Source organism: Equus quagga, chromosome 2 (assembly GCF_021613505.1).
Source record: "Equus quagga isolate Etosha38 chromosome 2, UCLA_HA_Equagga_1.0, whole genome shotgun sequence".
NCBI lineage: Eukaryota > Metazoa > Chordata > Mammalia > Perissodactyla > Equidae > Equus > Equus quagga.
In genome coordinates this window covers 53,351,556-53,368,019 of record NC_060268.1, presented here as the reverse complement: position 1 = coordinate 53,368,019, position 16,464 = coordinate 53,351,556, and the positions used below count along the sequence as shown (strand labels likewise).

General features: G+C 35.8%; 1 protein-coding gene across 2 annotated transcripts in view; it reads left to right on the top strand.

The window, feature by feature from the left end:
* SLTM (SAFB like transcription modulator) overlaps positions 1–16,464 on the top strand; it is a 42,918-nt gene that overhangs the window by 833 nt on the left and 25,621 nt on the right. For both annotated transcript variants that reach the window (XM_046652636.1, XM_046652635.1), the window contains exons 2-5: positions 829–916; positions 10,505–10,569; positions 13,229–13,426; positions 14,338–14,385. In XM_046652636.1, coding sequence (XP_046508592.1) covers positions 829–916; positions 10,505–10,569; positions 13,229–13,426; positions 14,338–14,385 — 399 coding nt within the window. The remainder of the gene's footprint in view (positions 1–828; positions 917–10,504; positions 10,570–13,228; positions 13,427–14,337; positions 14,386–16,464) is intronic.

The window sequence follows — 16,464 nt, the reverse complement described above, 5'->3', positions numbered from 1 at the left end:
GGCGTGGACCCTCCCGCGGCGCCCCTGCCCCCGCGCGCCGGACCCGGCCTGCCAGGGGCCCGCGAGCCGCCCGGGACCGGCCGCCGCGGCCGAGCGCTCCCTGCCTCCCCCGGGCCGTCCCCGCCTGGCTGCGAGGGCTGCGGCCGGCCGGCGGGACCTCCCAAGGGCGATCGTGGAGACCCGGGAGGCGTTGGGTCCCCCTGCCTTTAGCGATGGTGAGCGCGTGCATTTCTCGGCCTGGAGGGACTGGTTACTTTGCTGACTTCTGCGAAGTTACCGTTTAATTGTGCCCAACCGTTTCCTCCCCATCTTGGGGGGGCATTGGTGGTAGGAGTCGATGGGTGGGTTAGAGAGAGGGTTTGTTTTCCGCTGGGTTTTCAGTTTTTGCATCAGCGCAATAATCTGCTTTTTCATCCCTGATTATCTTTCTGGTTTATTTGAGTGAGCGTTGGAATGGTAGTAGAGGAGAAAGAAGTTTGCATTATAGAAATTAGGAAAGCTCCTTTTAGTTATTTACTTCCGTAGCTAGCAACTTTTCTGCAATCGAGAATATTTAGACTTTTGTTCAGTCTGATAATACAGTATGTGATATGTAATGATCTCGACTCGGTAGAATTTAAAACTCCTTGTGATGTGATACCTAATGGTATTTCCCCCCGAAAGTTTCTCTCCTTCGTGTAGTTTAATTGCTCTTTTTTGAAGTCGGTTTATGAAATGACTGGCAATTCTAATGTCTTGAGGCTTGAGGTTTGCTAATTTTTTTATTTCGTTTTTATAAAATAAGTTTAGATAGATTGTGTAGCATATTAACTTCTCTTTCTAATGTAGGCTATTGAAGAGGAAGGAGGCGATCCAGATAATATTGAATTAACTGTTTCAACTGATACTCCAAACAAGAAACCAACCAAAGGCAAAGGTTGTTACGAGTTATGAACATATTTTAAAATATATTTTGGTTATATAACTTGCCTCTGCTCTTGTGCCACTTGCCCTGTTTATATAGTGCTACTCTTTGCTATTTCCCTCTGGCACTCTGCCTTCTTGGGTCAAGGAAGAAAAGTTACTTTTGCCAGGCTCTGGGTGACTTGTAGCCCTTAAGATTTGGCTGAAGCTGACCTGAAAGTGAGACCAGTTCTTTATTGCTTCCGAAAAAATTACAAAGTTTCCTAATGTTTCTTCCTTCATAGTGTGAAGCCCTGAAGAATAAAATTCAGTTTCATACATGTCTACCTTGCCCCACAATTGGCAGAGTATTGATGGAATTCCTACCAAATCTTTCACCTTGGCTCCTTGCTGTTTTTCTCTAGTAAATTAAAATTCTATAACCTTTATGTTTAGTATTTTGTTTGACTTGGTGAACTTAATTTGCGTTTATGCCATTATACATTCTAATTTTCAGTGAAATTCCAAAAGACCTCACCAATCATACTAACAAGGTAGGGAAAAATCCATGATTAATTAGCTAAAAAGAGGTTTTAAGTTGTAGGGATATGTTAAAGATTTTGATTTCATAACTTTTAAACTAGGCCAGAATATATTTCCAGGATATGGTGATTTAGTGAATAGGTAAAAATGGTTTTAAATTAGCATTTTGACAATATAAATGGGACTTAGATTTTTTAGAAGGTTCTGGTAAGTGAAATCTTCACTTGAATAATTAGAAATGTCTCCCTCCCTTGCATAAGGACAGTGGCTGAGGGTGGACATGATGGTGGGTATCTGGATTCTGGTACCTACCTACAAATTTCATGTAGAGTGTGTCATAGACAGCTGCAGCATTTAAAAAATCTACCTTCCTTTATTGTTTTAAGCGGTGCAAGTGCTACTCTATCTGCTGTGGACCAGACTGCAATTACAGTGAAATGGTTGAATGGATCAACCTTGAAAAGAAGGGAATATTAAAATTTGATCTTAAGCAATCTGTGTGGGTCTCAGGACCAGGCAGATCTTGATGCCATCAATTGAGTCTGTCGGTTTGCAAGAGTCCCTTATTTCTGCCAAAGGAAATTGAAAAGGGCCCAGAAGCATTTCCTGGGTTGGATGGGAATGGCGAGGTGGAAATAGAGTTTAGAAGAGTAACAAAGTTATCTTGAAGATCTGTGGCTTTTAATTTAACTCTGACTCAGTGTATCTCTCTGAGAGATACATTTGTTTCACTCGGATAGATACATCTCCCTGTGTTTTGAGAAGCCTCTGCTGGCAAACCAGAGGATGTTTCAAAATGAGGAAGCATAAAAAATTCAGAAATAAAGTACATCAGGAATTAACCATGTTTCTTACAGTGATTTTCGTTCATGTCATTATTTAGCACATTGTGATGGTTTGACAGGTGCTGTGTATTATAGTCCCAAATTATTTGAGCTGATAGTAATTTTAGAAATTTATATGTATATATTATATATATAGTCAACATGTTAATTTTTTCTTTTATATGAATTATAAGGATACTTGAACTTTATTTTTCCGTAACTCTTATGTTAAGGTGTCATTGTAGTCTTTAGTTACAAGTTGTAACATTTAATCATTTGTCTGTGGCAGGCTAGTACCGAGTGTTTCATGAGACTTGTTCTGGGACGTGCATGATAGATAGCTCCTGTCTCCTTGAATTCCACTTATCATTGTTCTGAAAATCCTATGAATTAGAAAGAACGTAATGTAAATCCTAAACTAAGAATCTAGTTTGAATTAATTGACCACTAAGATGCTTATAAATAAGGTTTTTTTAAATTTTAAATTAAGTTTAAAATTAATTTTTAGAAATCAAATTTGAATAGGGAAACTTTTAAAAATATCAATAATTAACAGATTTTTAGAATCAAGGATTTCAGAAATTAAACATTTTAGTGTGATCTCAGTTTTTCAGTCTAGTTGCTGAATTGCTACTTTACGTTCTTTTTGCCAAACCTCATTTCACTTAGCAGTATCTCCCTTGAAAATAATCTCACCTTGGTCATATAATTTTTCCTTCAATGGGTCTGTTTTGTTTTTTATAAAATTGGAAATTTTGTTAGATGTCTGTAAGGCTCTCTTAGCTCTGAAATTTAATAATCATATATATCCAGGAGCCAGAATAAAAATGCTTTCTGTTCAACTAAAATAGATGTATAAGAAAGGAACCGGAAAGCTCATAGGTCCTCAGTCAGTATAGATGTTCGTTAGCACAGATGATTAGACAAGGAAAAGAGCAAAGAAAGGGATTACTTAGAGGCAGTCATGTGGACACCAGCAGGACGCATCATATAGCAGCTTGTCAGGAAAATAAATAATTCTTATGGTAATCTTAATGTAGCAAATAAAAGTGAAATGCTGTTAAGAAAGCAAGAGAGAAGCTTCATGGGTCTGGAAAAATTACTTAGGTGAAATATTAAGTTCATTCTCTTATAATGCAGGGTCAGTATTTATAGAATTTTGTGTATGAAAATGGTTGTTTAGATAGATTAGAGGAAAAGGAATCTGCGTTCTTAAGTATACTGTGAAATATTTTTAAAATGCAGTTATTACAAGTAGAAACTTGTAGTAAATGTTGATAATGTTATAGTGGATTCTAATATCTGTAATCGACATATTTATGAAATCCGTTTGCATGCAGTTAATCGGGTGAAACAGTTTGTAGCTTAGATTGGGTCTCCCATCTGAGTCTTTTTACACCATTTGCTATGAACTTTTTAATAAGTAACCTAGAAGAAAGCTTCATCAGTGAGACTTACTGTCATATTATTTGGGTGTGTGGTAAGAAAGCAGTTAAACAGGTAGAACTAACACCTCATTAGCTTGTTTTAGAGATTATAGATTTAAAGTTTCTTTTGATTCACCTAACAATGGCATATCATATTCTTTTGGATTTTCAACTTTTAGAGTCCCCTTTAAACTTTCGCAAAAGCTTTTTATGTGGTTAATCAGTACAGTATTCAGAATTATGTATAATGCAGTATTACTGATGGTGAAACTTGTTTGCAATACATGCAGGCTTTAAAAAGATTCAAAGTGCTCTATAAAATCTGATTTTCCCCCTATCGAAACAAGTATAATTTGGGCTTATACGTTTATCTAACCATCTAATGCCTAATTTTGTGTGGAAAATATTACAGACGATGTAACCATGTTTATTGTGGAAAGCTTTCTAAAATTTGTATGTCAAATGAGAATTTAGTAATCAGCCACATAAACTGCCTTTAATATAATATGCTGCCATAATGTACTGTAACTCTTGCCTTTTTCTGACTGCAGTAGGTTTGGATGTTAAGTAGGCTTTACTGAGAACTGGCATTGAAAAGGGCTTTGGAGACTGAGTTGTCAGATGTTTTGGGGTACTTACTAGCTAGCAGCTTTGGGAGGGTGAGGACATAATCTTTTATTCACAGTAATCTCTGTAATGCCTAGCATAGTGCTTGGCACATAATAGATACTCAGAAAATATTTGTTGAATGAATACTGAGGTTCATTTGATGGCTTTCTTAGCAATTGCTTTTAAAAATATCTCTTTTGGCACTTATTTTAATGCATATTTCTTTGTGGGAATCACATATATCAGAGATTAATAGTCTTCACTGTCTTCCAAACAGTCTTTCTTTTTAAGGTGCCTTTCTCCACAGCACTAGTACCTTCTCCTTAAACCCTGATATGGGAAGTATATTTACTTTTAGAACACGTGAATCATTGCAGTGTCCTTTTATTCCTCACCCCGTTGTTGCTGTGTTGGAAAGCCTCATAACTTTTGCTGGAGTATTGTCCAGCCTCAGAAGCCGTGTATGTCATTTTCATTTCACGAAATCAGAGCCTTTTACCTCAGCCATTAAAGCCTGTGTTTGCCTTTTGCAGTTGTATATAATGCATTATGTTTATCATCAAAGGACTTATGTACTTTTTTCAGCTATTTTATTATAGCAAATACAGAGTGTGTCAAAGATCCAGGTGGAGAGATAGGTACAGTTTTCTAGTAATTTCAGATGGTGTGCTTCTGCCAAGTCGGTCATCTTCTAGGCATTCTGAATTAGGGGAGAGGACTTCAGACTATCTCCTCTTAATGAACTCGTGTAAAATAAAGTGTGAATTGTCCAGGAATTAGAGGAAAGAGGAACCATTATTCTTTGTTGGTGGCATGAGAAATGACTTTTAATGAAGATGTTGAACAATGGCTAAAGAGTTTAAGGGTAGAATTTACTTATTAATCAACTATACTATAATTCTCACATATTACAATAAAAGCGCCTCAGTATCATGCAATTCCAGGAGTTAACCATTCACATCATAAACTCCACAGCCTGAGTTAGCCTTACGTGGCAGTCCTGGTACCCTGGAATAGTCGTTTGCATTATGGCTTACAGTACTGTTTTCCAGATTATAAAAGTGAAATGGTTTCATTTTAAAAATTGGATAACCAGAAAAGTACAAAAAAGCGAAAATTGCTCATAATTCCACCACCCTGGATTTATCACAGATAACATCTTGTTGATCTAAGGTGTGCACATACATGTGCATGTACTTTTACACTTATGTTTATGTTTAAGGTTTTTGTTAAAGGATTTTAAAAAAAATTTTTGTTTCCTTTTCAATGGCTAAAATAGGCTTACAGCATACATGATGTCTGGTTAAAAGTAGATAGAGCTTAAGTTTTCTCCAGTCTAGAGAGCCTGGAAACAATAACCTCCGTCTTCTGTTCTGCTCACTCTGACTCTAGTTCTGCTCAGTCGTCCTGGCGGTTCTCAGTCTGCTCTCCATTGGAGTCATCTCGGTTTTGAAGAACGCACATACCAGGCTCCTGCCCCCTGAGAGTTGGTTTTGGTTGCTCTGTTGGAGACCCAGGCGTTAGTATGTTCTAAAAGTTCCCCAGCTGAATCTCATGCAACTAGAGTTACTTGAAATGTAGCATCATTTTCACTAATCTTTCTTTCTGCCCGTCACTTTGAAAATTGTTTTACATACTTTACAGTCTTCAAAAAACGTTCATATTGCTTTGCTTCTCACAACAGTGCTGAGGGTTAATCAGTAGTATTCTCTTTTTACTGACAGAATGGAAAAGTAACCCATTAAGAACCCAGTTACATTTTTACTACCTGTTAAAATCTGTGTGTGTGTGTGTTTAGTTTGGTTGTCTCTAGATGACAAAGTTGAGATTTTTAAAAATGTACTTCTGATATTTTCAGATTTAGTATAATGAGTGTGAATTATCTTTAGTGTAGATTTTTAAAAAATTATAAAATGATGTTGGATGACTGCTATGTTTAAGACAATGTACAAGGCCTTTTAGAAAAATGATTTTGTTAGTAAAATATCAGTTTAATTGAAGAGAGGTTAAGACATGTACAAACAATTAACACAAGGCATAGTGTATTATTCTGTTAAGAATACTGCGTGCACCTAGGGAGAACTTTTTGCTGGAAACATTAATGTTTTTGGTTAGGCTTATGCTCTAAATCTTCCCCTCTCTTCTCCAATAGAAGTTTTGTGACTGAACATTTTCTATATTTCATAGCTTATGTAAATGTTTAAGAGGAAAAGTTACTCAGCCACCAAGTTTTTGGGCAAAATTACTTTAATGTTTACTTAAGTGGATTTTTCTTTGTTTTTGTTTTGGAAGTATTTCTGAACTTGGAAAGGAAAGTTGCAAACCCTTATAAAGACCAGTTTGCTGTTGGAGGAGAAAACCAATTTACGATCCAGAATCTTTTGTTGATAATTCTGAAATAGAAAAGTTCTGAAAACAGAAAGTTTTTTCTTTAGTTTGGTGGTAAACATGAGGCTATTTACAATGTTGTTTTATCCCATTTGATGTGAATATGGATATATTTCATTGCACAAATATTTCTGTGATTGATTGAGAGATGCTGTTCCAGAAGCCGCTGGGAGGTTTAAATTAATAAATAGTATATACACCATTGTACTCTTAAAATCTGAAATTTCTGAATTCTGAAACATGTGTGGCCCCAGCAGTTTCATTAAGGATCTGTGGACCTATACAAATCCATGTTGCTTGAATAAGGAGCTGTTTCTAACATCGTCTTCCTTGGTGTATACATTTTTACTTTGCCATTTTACTTTAGACTCTAAAATCATGACAAGAACATTGCAGTATACTTTATGTAATTTTAAAATAGCCATATGTTACTACAATAATAGTTTAAGATATGTTAATTTTGCTTCCTTTTTTTGTTTTGTTATTCAGACTATCTTTGCTGCTCAATTTATTTTCTAGTTTTTTTCCTCAAAGCATTAAAGTGAGGCTTCAGTCTCCATTAAATGTTGAGTTAGCTCCCTCATCCTTGTTATGCTGCTTTCCTTTGGACCAGTTCACATTTCTATGGCACATCCCAGGTTCCCTGAGGGATGAAAGATCAGTTGAGTAATTTGCTGAAGGAGCTTTGATAGCACAGGCTCAAATGGGAGATGGGGACAGAAATGGTTATTGACTGTGCAAAACTGTGTCCAAGGTGGTGTTGCTTGTTGGAATTGAAGGGGGATTTGGTTCTTCTTTCAAGTTATTTCTCTTCTGTGACATCATAAAAGTTAGGAATCTGTAGATTTACTTTGTAGCGTCATTAAAGTTGGAGTTTACAGTTCTTTCTGATGGGATGGGGTTGTACCCGATGCTGGTTTGACTGGCATGTCACTTCTTACCTTTGTCCCAGTGAGGGCCGAGTAGAAATCCAGACCTTGTTTACTACTAACGTCCACCCTAGAACTTACTCCGTTATCAGCCAGGAAATATGTAATGCTTGAGTACCTGCTCATTGTATAGCATGGTACTAGGTTCTGGGGTGAATACTGAGCATCATAGCTTTTTCAAATGTGAGTTATATTTTGTATGGGGAAGGGATAATACTTTTTTCATAAAGGAAGAAATTACAATAAAGTTTCTAATTCAACATGTGTAAAACAAGCCCAGAGTTACAGACTGTGCAAGGAGTCAAAGCTAGTGTGTAAAATTTCAGTTTCTTAAATACTGTGTGCCTATTAGGTTATTGCTACAGTTTTACCACTATGTTTGAAAATCCTGTGCTTGTGGTTTTTATGTTTCCAAGAGGATGACACATTAAATGTCCAGTGCTTTCATGGGATACAGCTATTAAAAACAGTAAGAGAGGGCAAAGGTGGGCCTTCTTGTGTACCTCCGCCTCTTATTGCCTTTGTCATGGGACAAGTTCTGTAATCTCTGTGAGTCTCTCATTTTAAAATTTTATAGATGTGGCTTTTAGAGCCTCTGTTTACACTAAAAGAACGTCTTTAAAACTGGCACATTGGAGCTAGGTTTTGAGGAGGGGGAATTGGCGTAGGTTTCAGTTGAAGCACTGCTTTCACTAGCTTGGTAATCTGATTAACTTTTCAGCATCAGTTTCCTCTTTTGCAAAATGGGAATAATAGTTTGAGTAGTTATGAGGATAAAAATAAATAAATACATTAATGTGTGATGCATTTATCCTAGTGCCTGGACCACAGGAGCCACTCAGGCAGTGGTAGTGACTGCTGGTGGTGTTTTTGTTGCTATAATGTAATTTGACTTTCCTTTAAGTAAGCTCATGCAAGTGAAATTCACCATGGAGTGTACATAGTTTGTCCTTATGCTGAGGGCTGTCCTTTCAAAGACAGTATCTTTAAATTGAGTTAATTAACCACTCCTTACTAGAATAATGTCTTTTAAGTAGGTCATAGTAAGATGTAGTGGAAAGAATTTAGGATGGGAAATGAGAAACCTTGGCTTCCAGTTCTGACAACGTCATTTGGGCAAGCTATTTAACCTCTCAGGCTCATTTTCCCTTTTGTAAAATTATGATTACCTGTCCCTGGAAAAATCAGTTGGGTTTTTTTTTAAGTGCTTTGCAAATTGTAAAGCAGTTTATAGTTGTAAGGAGAAGACATTATTTACAAAAGATCTGAGGGAATTCTCCCCAAAGCTCTACTCTTAAGGGTTTATGGTGGGTAGGTTAGGGGGCAGAATCCTGTATTTTTAAAAGGCTTATTTCTCCCAAAAGACAGCATCTTGAAGGTTTTTGTATTATGGAACTTTCTCTCTCAGAATGTGATAGAAGAATTTAGTGAGCTCTTTCTCATCTGATACTTTTTTCTTTTTCAGGGAAGGAGCATCTTTACTTACTATTTTTTTTTAGTAGATTAATAAACACTTCCTGATGAACAGGCTTTCTTAGTTGTTGCCCTTCTAGTAACTTCTAATTTCTATTTTCCTTAAAATGCAAACACTGCATTCTACACAGGAAGTGAACACCACACACAGCCCCTCAGGGACAGGGGCAAGCAAGCTCTCTGACCTCAGTGGGTAAAAGAAAAATCTCCACTCTTAATCTTGTTTTTTCATGCCTGGAAGGAGCGGGATCTGGTTTCTTTTTTTATCCCTCGTTCGAGGAAAGGGTTTTGAACTGGAAGTAGATGAAAGACAGGGGCTAGTGAGGAGACTAGGTTAAGGGAGGTGTCCCAACTTTTTTTTGCCATTACCTCGCAGCTTTAGCCTCTACGCTGGGAGTTGTGGAAGCTTCAGATGGATACATGGCAGTTCCTGTTTTAGACCAAGGGAAAACTTTATTAGTTGGCCTCAGGAAAGAACATCCATTCACATTTCAAAATAAATGAATTAAAGAAACATTTTTTTTGATACTAAAGGTTCAGCAGCTGTGTTTTTTACAGCATTTCTGATACATTATGGGTTATTAAAAGTAGGTTTTTGTGGACTAGCCTGAAAACATAAACTTTTAACATTGGCTCTGTGGAAAACTTTTTTTTTGATGTGGAGAACATTTTTAATGTTTCAACTACCAATTTGCAAAGTTTCGAAGATGAGGGTTGGGTTGGGGAGGCCTGTAGTCTGTCTGGAAGCTAGTAACAGTTTTCAGTCTAAAGTAATTTCTAGTTGCTTTAAATCATTTAAATCACTCATTATGTTAAGTGCCCAGCACTGTTTATATTTAGGCCTTTGGAGAAATATAAAATAAGCATAAAAGCAATCACTGTACTTAAGGAATTTATTTTCTAAAATGGTGAAGCAAGATGTACTTGAGAGTACAAGGCAATGTATAATGAACTGATGGGTTGTAAGGTGTAGATTCAAGTGTGAGGATTGTATTTCAGAGAAAGCTTTTTGAAGAGGAGAACTTAGGAGAGGTTTTGTGGGGGATATGAATCTTGAAAATAGCTATCAGATGTCTGGTTATATAAACAGAATACTGTTGAAAGGTGTTGCTACTTCTGGGACAATTGAGGATAGAGGATTTTAATGGTGTAAAGAAAAATGGATCATACATGTCAAGTCAGTTAGATGATGAGTTTGTGTGGAAGACTAATTATTTGTACAGTTTATTTTAGTGAAACAGCATGACATTATTAATAAAGCTTTTCAGTTGGGGACAGCTGTGACTGGCTGGTTTATAAGCAGTTGTTATTAGCTTTGTTAGATGATTTGGGCGTGGAGACTAATACTGCGGGGTAAAAGTCTCTGAATGTTTCTTTGCTCTTGAAGTCATAATGGATCGGTTGTTAGCCCATTTTCCTTCTTTCGCAGGTAAAAAACAGGAAGCAGATGAGTTGAGTGGAGATGCTTCTGTGGAAGATGATTCTTTTGTCAAGGTAAAGTGTTAATTACTTAGGTTAAGATGTTTATTTTGAGCCTAGTATTTTGCGTGATGAATTCATGCATTTTACCTCAACAATAGATAACTGAAGTCTGTAGGTAAAATAAAGAGAGAGACTTATGTAATGTTGTCAATCCCATTAATTCTTATAGTTGAGAAATATAAGAAATAACTTTATCTTTAGTTAAATGAGACATAAAGCTAAAAATAATAATGTTTGTCCAGGCCTTTAAGTAGAAATCTGAGATGCAGGCCAGAGGAACTGCTAAAGGACAATCGTCGTGTTAGTTCCTGGACAAGGTGCTGCGATGAAGGATATTGATAATTTATTTTTCATTGCCCATTGCATTTGGCTTTTGTATGTAATATGCAGAATTTAGATTACTGTAGTCCTTAAAACGGAGAGAAAAAATTGCTGATGTATTGCTACTTGATAAAGATCAAATTAAGAAATTTGTTTTGCCCTTTAAAGATAAATAAGCTAAGTCTTTTTTGGCTAAAAGATAATGTATTTCAAAACTGACCAGCCAGAAAAATAAAGTATGTAATTTTAATTGGGGTTGTGGCAGTTCTGTATACTAAGTTATTTTTAATCATAGTTAGAGGTTTTTTCGTTTCATTTTCATTTTAAGGAAATGTGATCTGCTACTTACTGATCATTTAGGTCTTAAGCATTGTGGCATTTGCAGGAATTATTTAATGAGCAGAGTTCTTAAATTATGTACATTATACCCCCATATGTTCCATTTTCTATGTCCAGTTAGTCCACATTGTCATAACGTCTCTGGATGTCTGTGTGCTCCACCATGAAGTCAGCTCATGTCCATTCACCCACCCATCTCTCTTACTGCCTTGCTCTCTACCCTCCCCATATTACACACACAGCACAGAACCACACACCCCGTACTTTGTTCCTTGCACTTTGAGGGTAGGCATAGAGAGAAAGAAATGTTTGGTTGAAGAGTTAACCCTGAAATCAGATAATTTTAGGAAATATATGCCCAGGGATCCATTAAAATTGATGATTGCATGCCTGTAGTCAGTTTGTGTTTGAGCCTTTAAGAACTCTTCAGTCTCAGTATTCTGTCATCCTTGTGGTGTATCTTCTATTAGGTGTGTTCCTTTATTCTTATTTTCTCTAGTTGTCTTCATTCGTGAGTGTATAATTAAGCAAAAATTATCCATAAGCTGGAAAAACATTGTGACTTGGGGAAAAAACCTTTTAATTTTCAAATGTCTAACTTTCTTTTAGCTCTTCAATTCATAAAAATGTTATAGTCATTTGAAATGTTATGAGGAGATATATATTTCTATTCAGCATAATAGTACTGTCTCTTATATGTGCTGCAAAGGATGCCTTTTTCTTTTTAAATGAATCTGCTCATAATGTCAAGCAGAACAAAAGAGCTTTTTGTAAAAATCCTATTTAAATTTATCTTTAGTTTCTTCTTCTTCTTCTTTTTTTCAGTTTCTTCTTTATATTTCTCTTCAGCCTTGGAAGTATCAGCGTATGTGATGTATTTGATAGATATTAAGTGAATATACTTTCCTTGTCTCCCAGAGTTGGTAATTTGGGAATTTACACAATAGTGGTGGGTAAATGTCACCTATTCCTAGATATGTGAATAGTATAGGAATTGCTTCCATTTATGAGTGAGGAGACTAGTCAAAATGGCACTGAAGACTAGATGAAATTCCCTCAGTGACTTCCCTTGATTGTTTTTTGCATCTATTCTTCTCCCGTCATACAACCACCTACTCCATTTTCAATCCTGAGTGTTCCCCGACTCATACGTGGTGAGGTTGGGCAAAGCTCCTGTCACAGAGAAGCCCTCCTCCCCAAGCACTCCTGATTCCAAAACAATCATGTTCCTTCCTGTACCCACCTCTCAGAAACTTCTTTTCCCTCACTGCAGCTCCGGTATGAGTGATTAATAGTCATGCCCCCGCCCTTTCCCCCTTTTAACCCAGAAGTCTTTTCTTAAATCTGCTAGATTTACTATAAGAATAGGAAAGGAGGAAGGAATGTTCATTGCTTTCACCTCTTTCTCTGCAGTTAATCAAAGAGGAAACTCCGCAGATGGCTGCTTTTCTTAGTTTCCACTGAAGTACTATGTATCCATAGACTTTGAAGGGCAAACAGACATTCCTTCACAGAGACTAAATTAATTATTTGCATATTTTTCAAGAACAGACATTAGTGTAACAGTTGGGATTCCTTATTATTAATTAGAAGTAAACTTTGTGTTATAATGTATAAGACTTCCAGGGTCTTTGAAGTAAAATCAAACACTTGGAGAAATCAAGTCATTTCTTTGAAGCCACATCTTCTAGGACAGCTCCTTGGATGTGACTTGGTAAATATTAAATAACTGCAACTTGAGAGCATCTCCGATAGCAATCCAATTAGTGTGAACTTCAGTGTGAGAGATTTGGGAACTCAGATGTGTGGTTTAATGGCATTGATATTGGATCCCCTTTATTTTTGAAGACAGTTAATATGTAAGGTAAAATGATTGAACTTTGACTTTGGGAATATTGTCAAACTATGATAAAATTAAAACATTTAGAGATGTAAATTACCAAAAAACATTTGGTGGATAAGCCTACACTCCTGTGCGTCTAGTTGTACCAAATTTTCTTACCATTAAAAGGACTGTGAATTGGAGAATCAAGAGGCACATGAACAAGATGGAAATGATGAACTAAAGGACTCTGAAGAATCTGGTGAAAATGAAGAAGAAAATGTGCATTCCAAGGAGTTACTTTCTGCAGAAGAGAACAAGAGAGCTCATGAATTAATAGAGGCAGAAGCAATAGAAGATGTAGAAAAAGAGGACATCGAAAGTCAGGTCTTTAGCCAGTTTCTTTAAAACATGACACAGATAAATTTAAGTACTAAATAATAAGAAGTGTTTTTTCTAGTTCAATGTGGAAGTCTCAGAATTTTCAAAAAAAGTATTTTTAAAGTTATTTATAAATCACCCATAATCCTACCACCTAAGAGGACCTTTTTAATTTTTGCTTATTATCTTCCACATGTGTTTATATTTTTTCATAGTAGTTATTGTGCCATAAATTGCTATTTATTCTATAAATATTTTCACATAACGTATTATAATGACTTTACAGTCTGTGTGTTATACTGTAACTTATTAGACTGCTTTCTGTGTGTCTAATAGCCACTACTTTAATTTGGGACGTTGAAGTTATAAGTTGTTTGCTATCCCACTGCGAATGAGTGTACCAATTTTCCTATGACCTTGTCAACATTACCTGGTGGTAGTTTTTTTTTTCCTTTTGCTACGTTAGTAGATATAAAAAGATTAATTTGCATTTCTTTGGTTATTATCAAAGGTGAGGAAATTACTTATGAAAGTTTAATTTAAAACCATATAATTTCAGAAATCTTTTCTTTAAGTGAAATAGGTCATTTGTCGTGCTTTGAACTATGTTAGTATGTCTTAAGAAAATCAGTGGATTGGGGAGTTAGTATTTGTTAGTATTCATGCTTGGAACACTTTTGTTCTACCTAGCTTGATAAATGAAGGGCTCAAGAAAGAGATTTTTCTAATTATCAATGTGACTAAGTTTTATGTTGACATAAAAAATATAGTCTGAATTATTAAGCATTGCCTTAGTACCCACAGTATCATAGACACTACAGAACATGAGGCAAGTGATAATCGGGTATAGCATAAAAGCATTCTCGTGTTACCCAGATGTTTTGTAAAGCAAAGCTATTGTATACCCTTTTACTTAGGAAATTGAAGCTCAAGAAGCTGAAGATGATACCTTTCTAACAGCCCAAGTAAGTTTATATTTAGTCCTATGAATTTAATATTGTGGGTGGAAAGGCTTGGAAAAGGAATCTTATTTTGATTTCATCATTCTTTAATTCATAAAACTGCCTTAAATTTAATGCTCCGTTTTTTGTGTGGTGTGTACAAAATACTTAAAATTGGCGGCTGAAATTTCTGTTGCCGCAAAGGTAATTAGAAGTTACTATAAAATCTACCATTTTCAGAATAAAAATAAAAACAGTCCATCCTTTCTGTAAAACATAACTCTTTTTTTTTTTTGAGAAGTCTATACTCTCCTTGACTTTTTTCCTGTCACTTTGGTATAAAGTAAAGCATTTTTAGAAAGTTCTAATCTAATATCCTTGTCAAAGCTTTATGTAAATTTTTGTTAATTTAACACTCCTAGAATGGGCATAGTATTTATAAAAAGTACAAAAATCTCTGTTCTTGAAGTTTGCTTGCAGGGTGTATGTAGAAAATGACTGCTCTTCTGTTGTGTGTTAAATTTTGTTTTTGGTATATGTGATATACATAGTGACATTTTAAAGCATAACTTACAGATGCTATAAACAAACATTTATAACTCAATTTCTGGAGTATTATTGGGTTTTAAAAAAGATTATCCTTTGTCTCATATCCGTATTCAGGAACCCCTTGTTCATACACCCTCTTAGTGGATACTTTCAAATAGTATACTTTCAAATAGAGATAGGAGGTCCCTCTGTTTACTAGATTTAGAAAAAATGGTGATCAGGTCTGTTATTTCCTCAGTGTTATATTTACTAGAAGAATATATAGTGGGGCTTTATTCATGGACTGCTTAGCTGATTGCCTCTGCTCATGCTTTCTTTCCTGCAGCTCTCTTGCCTTTGAAATGCTGGTGAGCCATAAATGCTGGTGAGACTCTGCATTGGCTCTCTGTGTTTATTGCTGAGGGGGAGAAATTACATTTCAGGGAGAAATGTTTCTGATAATTTGGAATATTCAGGAAGGAAATGTTAGAACTGTGAAAGTCTTATCCCCAAGTATGTTCATTTCTGAGTGATAAAGAATAAGATGGGAAGATTAACTCTCAAACAGGGGGAGTTCTTTTCTAGATTACTAATTTGCAAAAAAGTTGGAGTTGAGCTCGTCATGTTCTTGGCAGCTAGCTTTTTAATTTCCATCTAGGGCCACTCCTACAGTTTTGCAGGTTATGAGTTGTGTAAAGCCTTCATATCTAAGGGTCCCCATTCACATAATATGTTTGCAGTATGTTTATTGCAAAATTTAACACATGGAAGTAAAGTATCTTAAGGAATGGGTGCTTCTTTCTAATTTTCACAAATTTTTATGGGCTAGAGATGGCCTTGCTCCCATTCCATCCTGAGAGTGAAAGAACAGTTATTTATTTCTCATCAAAGGGCAAGTTTTGCCTTATTCTATCAAAAGATAGGGAGATTACCTCTTCAGAGACGGTTTCTTTAAGTGAAATAACCTTTTTCGTCTTGTGAATAATGTATGAGGGAACATCTAGAAACATGTGTAGATGTATGTGGGTTCCATCGTGATCTAATGCTTCTAAACATGCCTACTGAATCTGTCGTCTTACTGTGTGCATCAAGGAACGCTACATAGTCACCATTGCCCAGCTTCAGCTACTGTCTGCTCATGGGGAGTCTTGTTTCATCTGTATCTCCATTCACTTTCCCCTTTCTGCATTGTTTTGAAACAAATTCCAGACACCATATTTTGCTTAAAAAATTTGAGTATATATCTCTAAAAGAGAAATCTTTCATTTTTTACACTCCTAATATAAAATTTTTAATATCAGATATACAGTTGGTTTTGAAATGTTCAATTGTCTATAGTTCTTTTTGTTTTTATAGGTTTTATTTGAATCCAGATATAAATGTGATCTATACATCGTGATTCATTGAAGTGTCTTTTAATCCATACATTTTCCTTCCATCTTTTTTCCCCCACTATTTTATTCATTGAAGAAATGGAATTGTTTATCCTATAGAGCAAGTATTGGCAAAGTTTTTCTTAAAGTACCAGGTAGAATATATTTTGGTCATGATGGGCCATATGGTCTGTGTCACAGA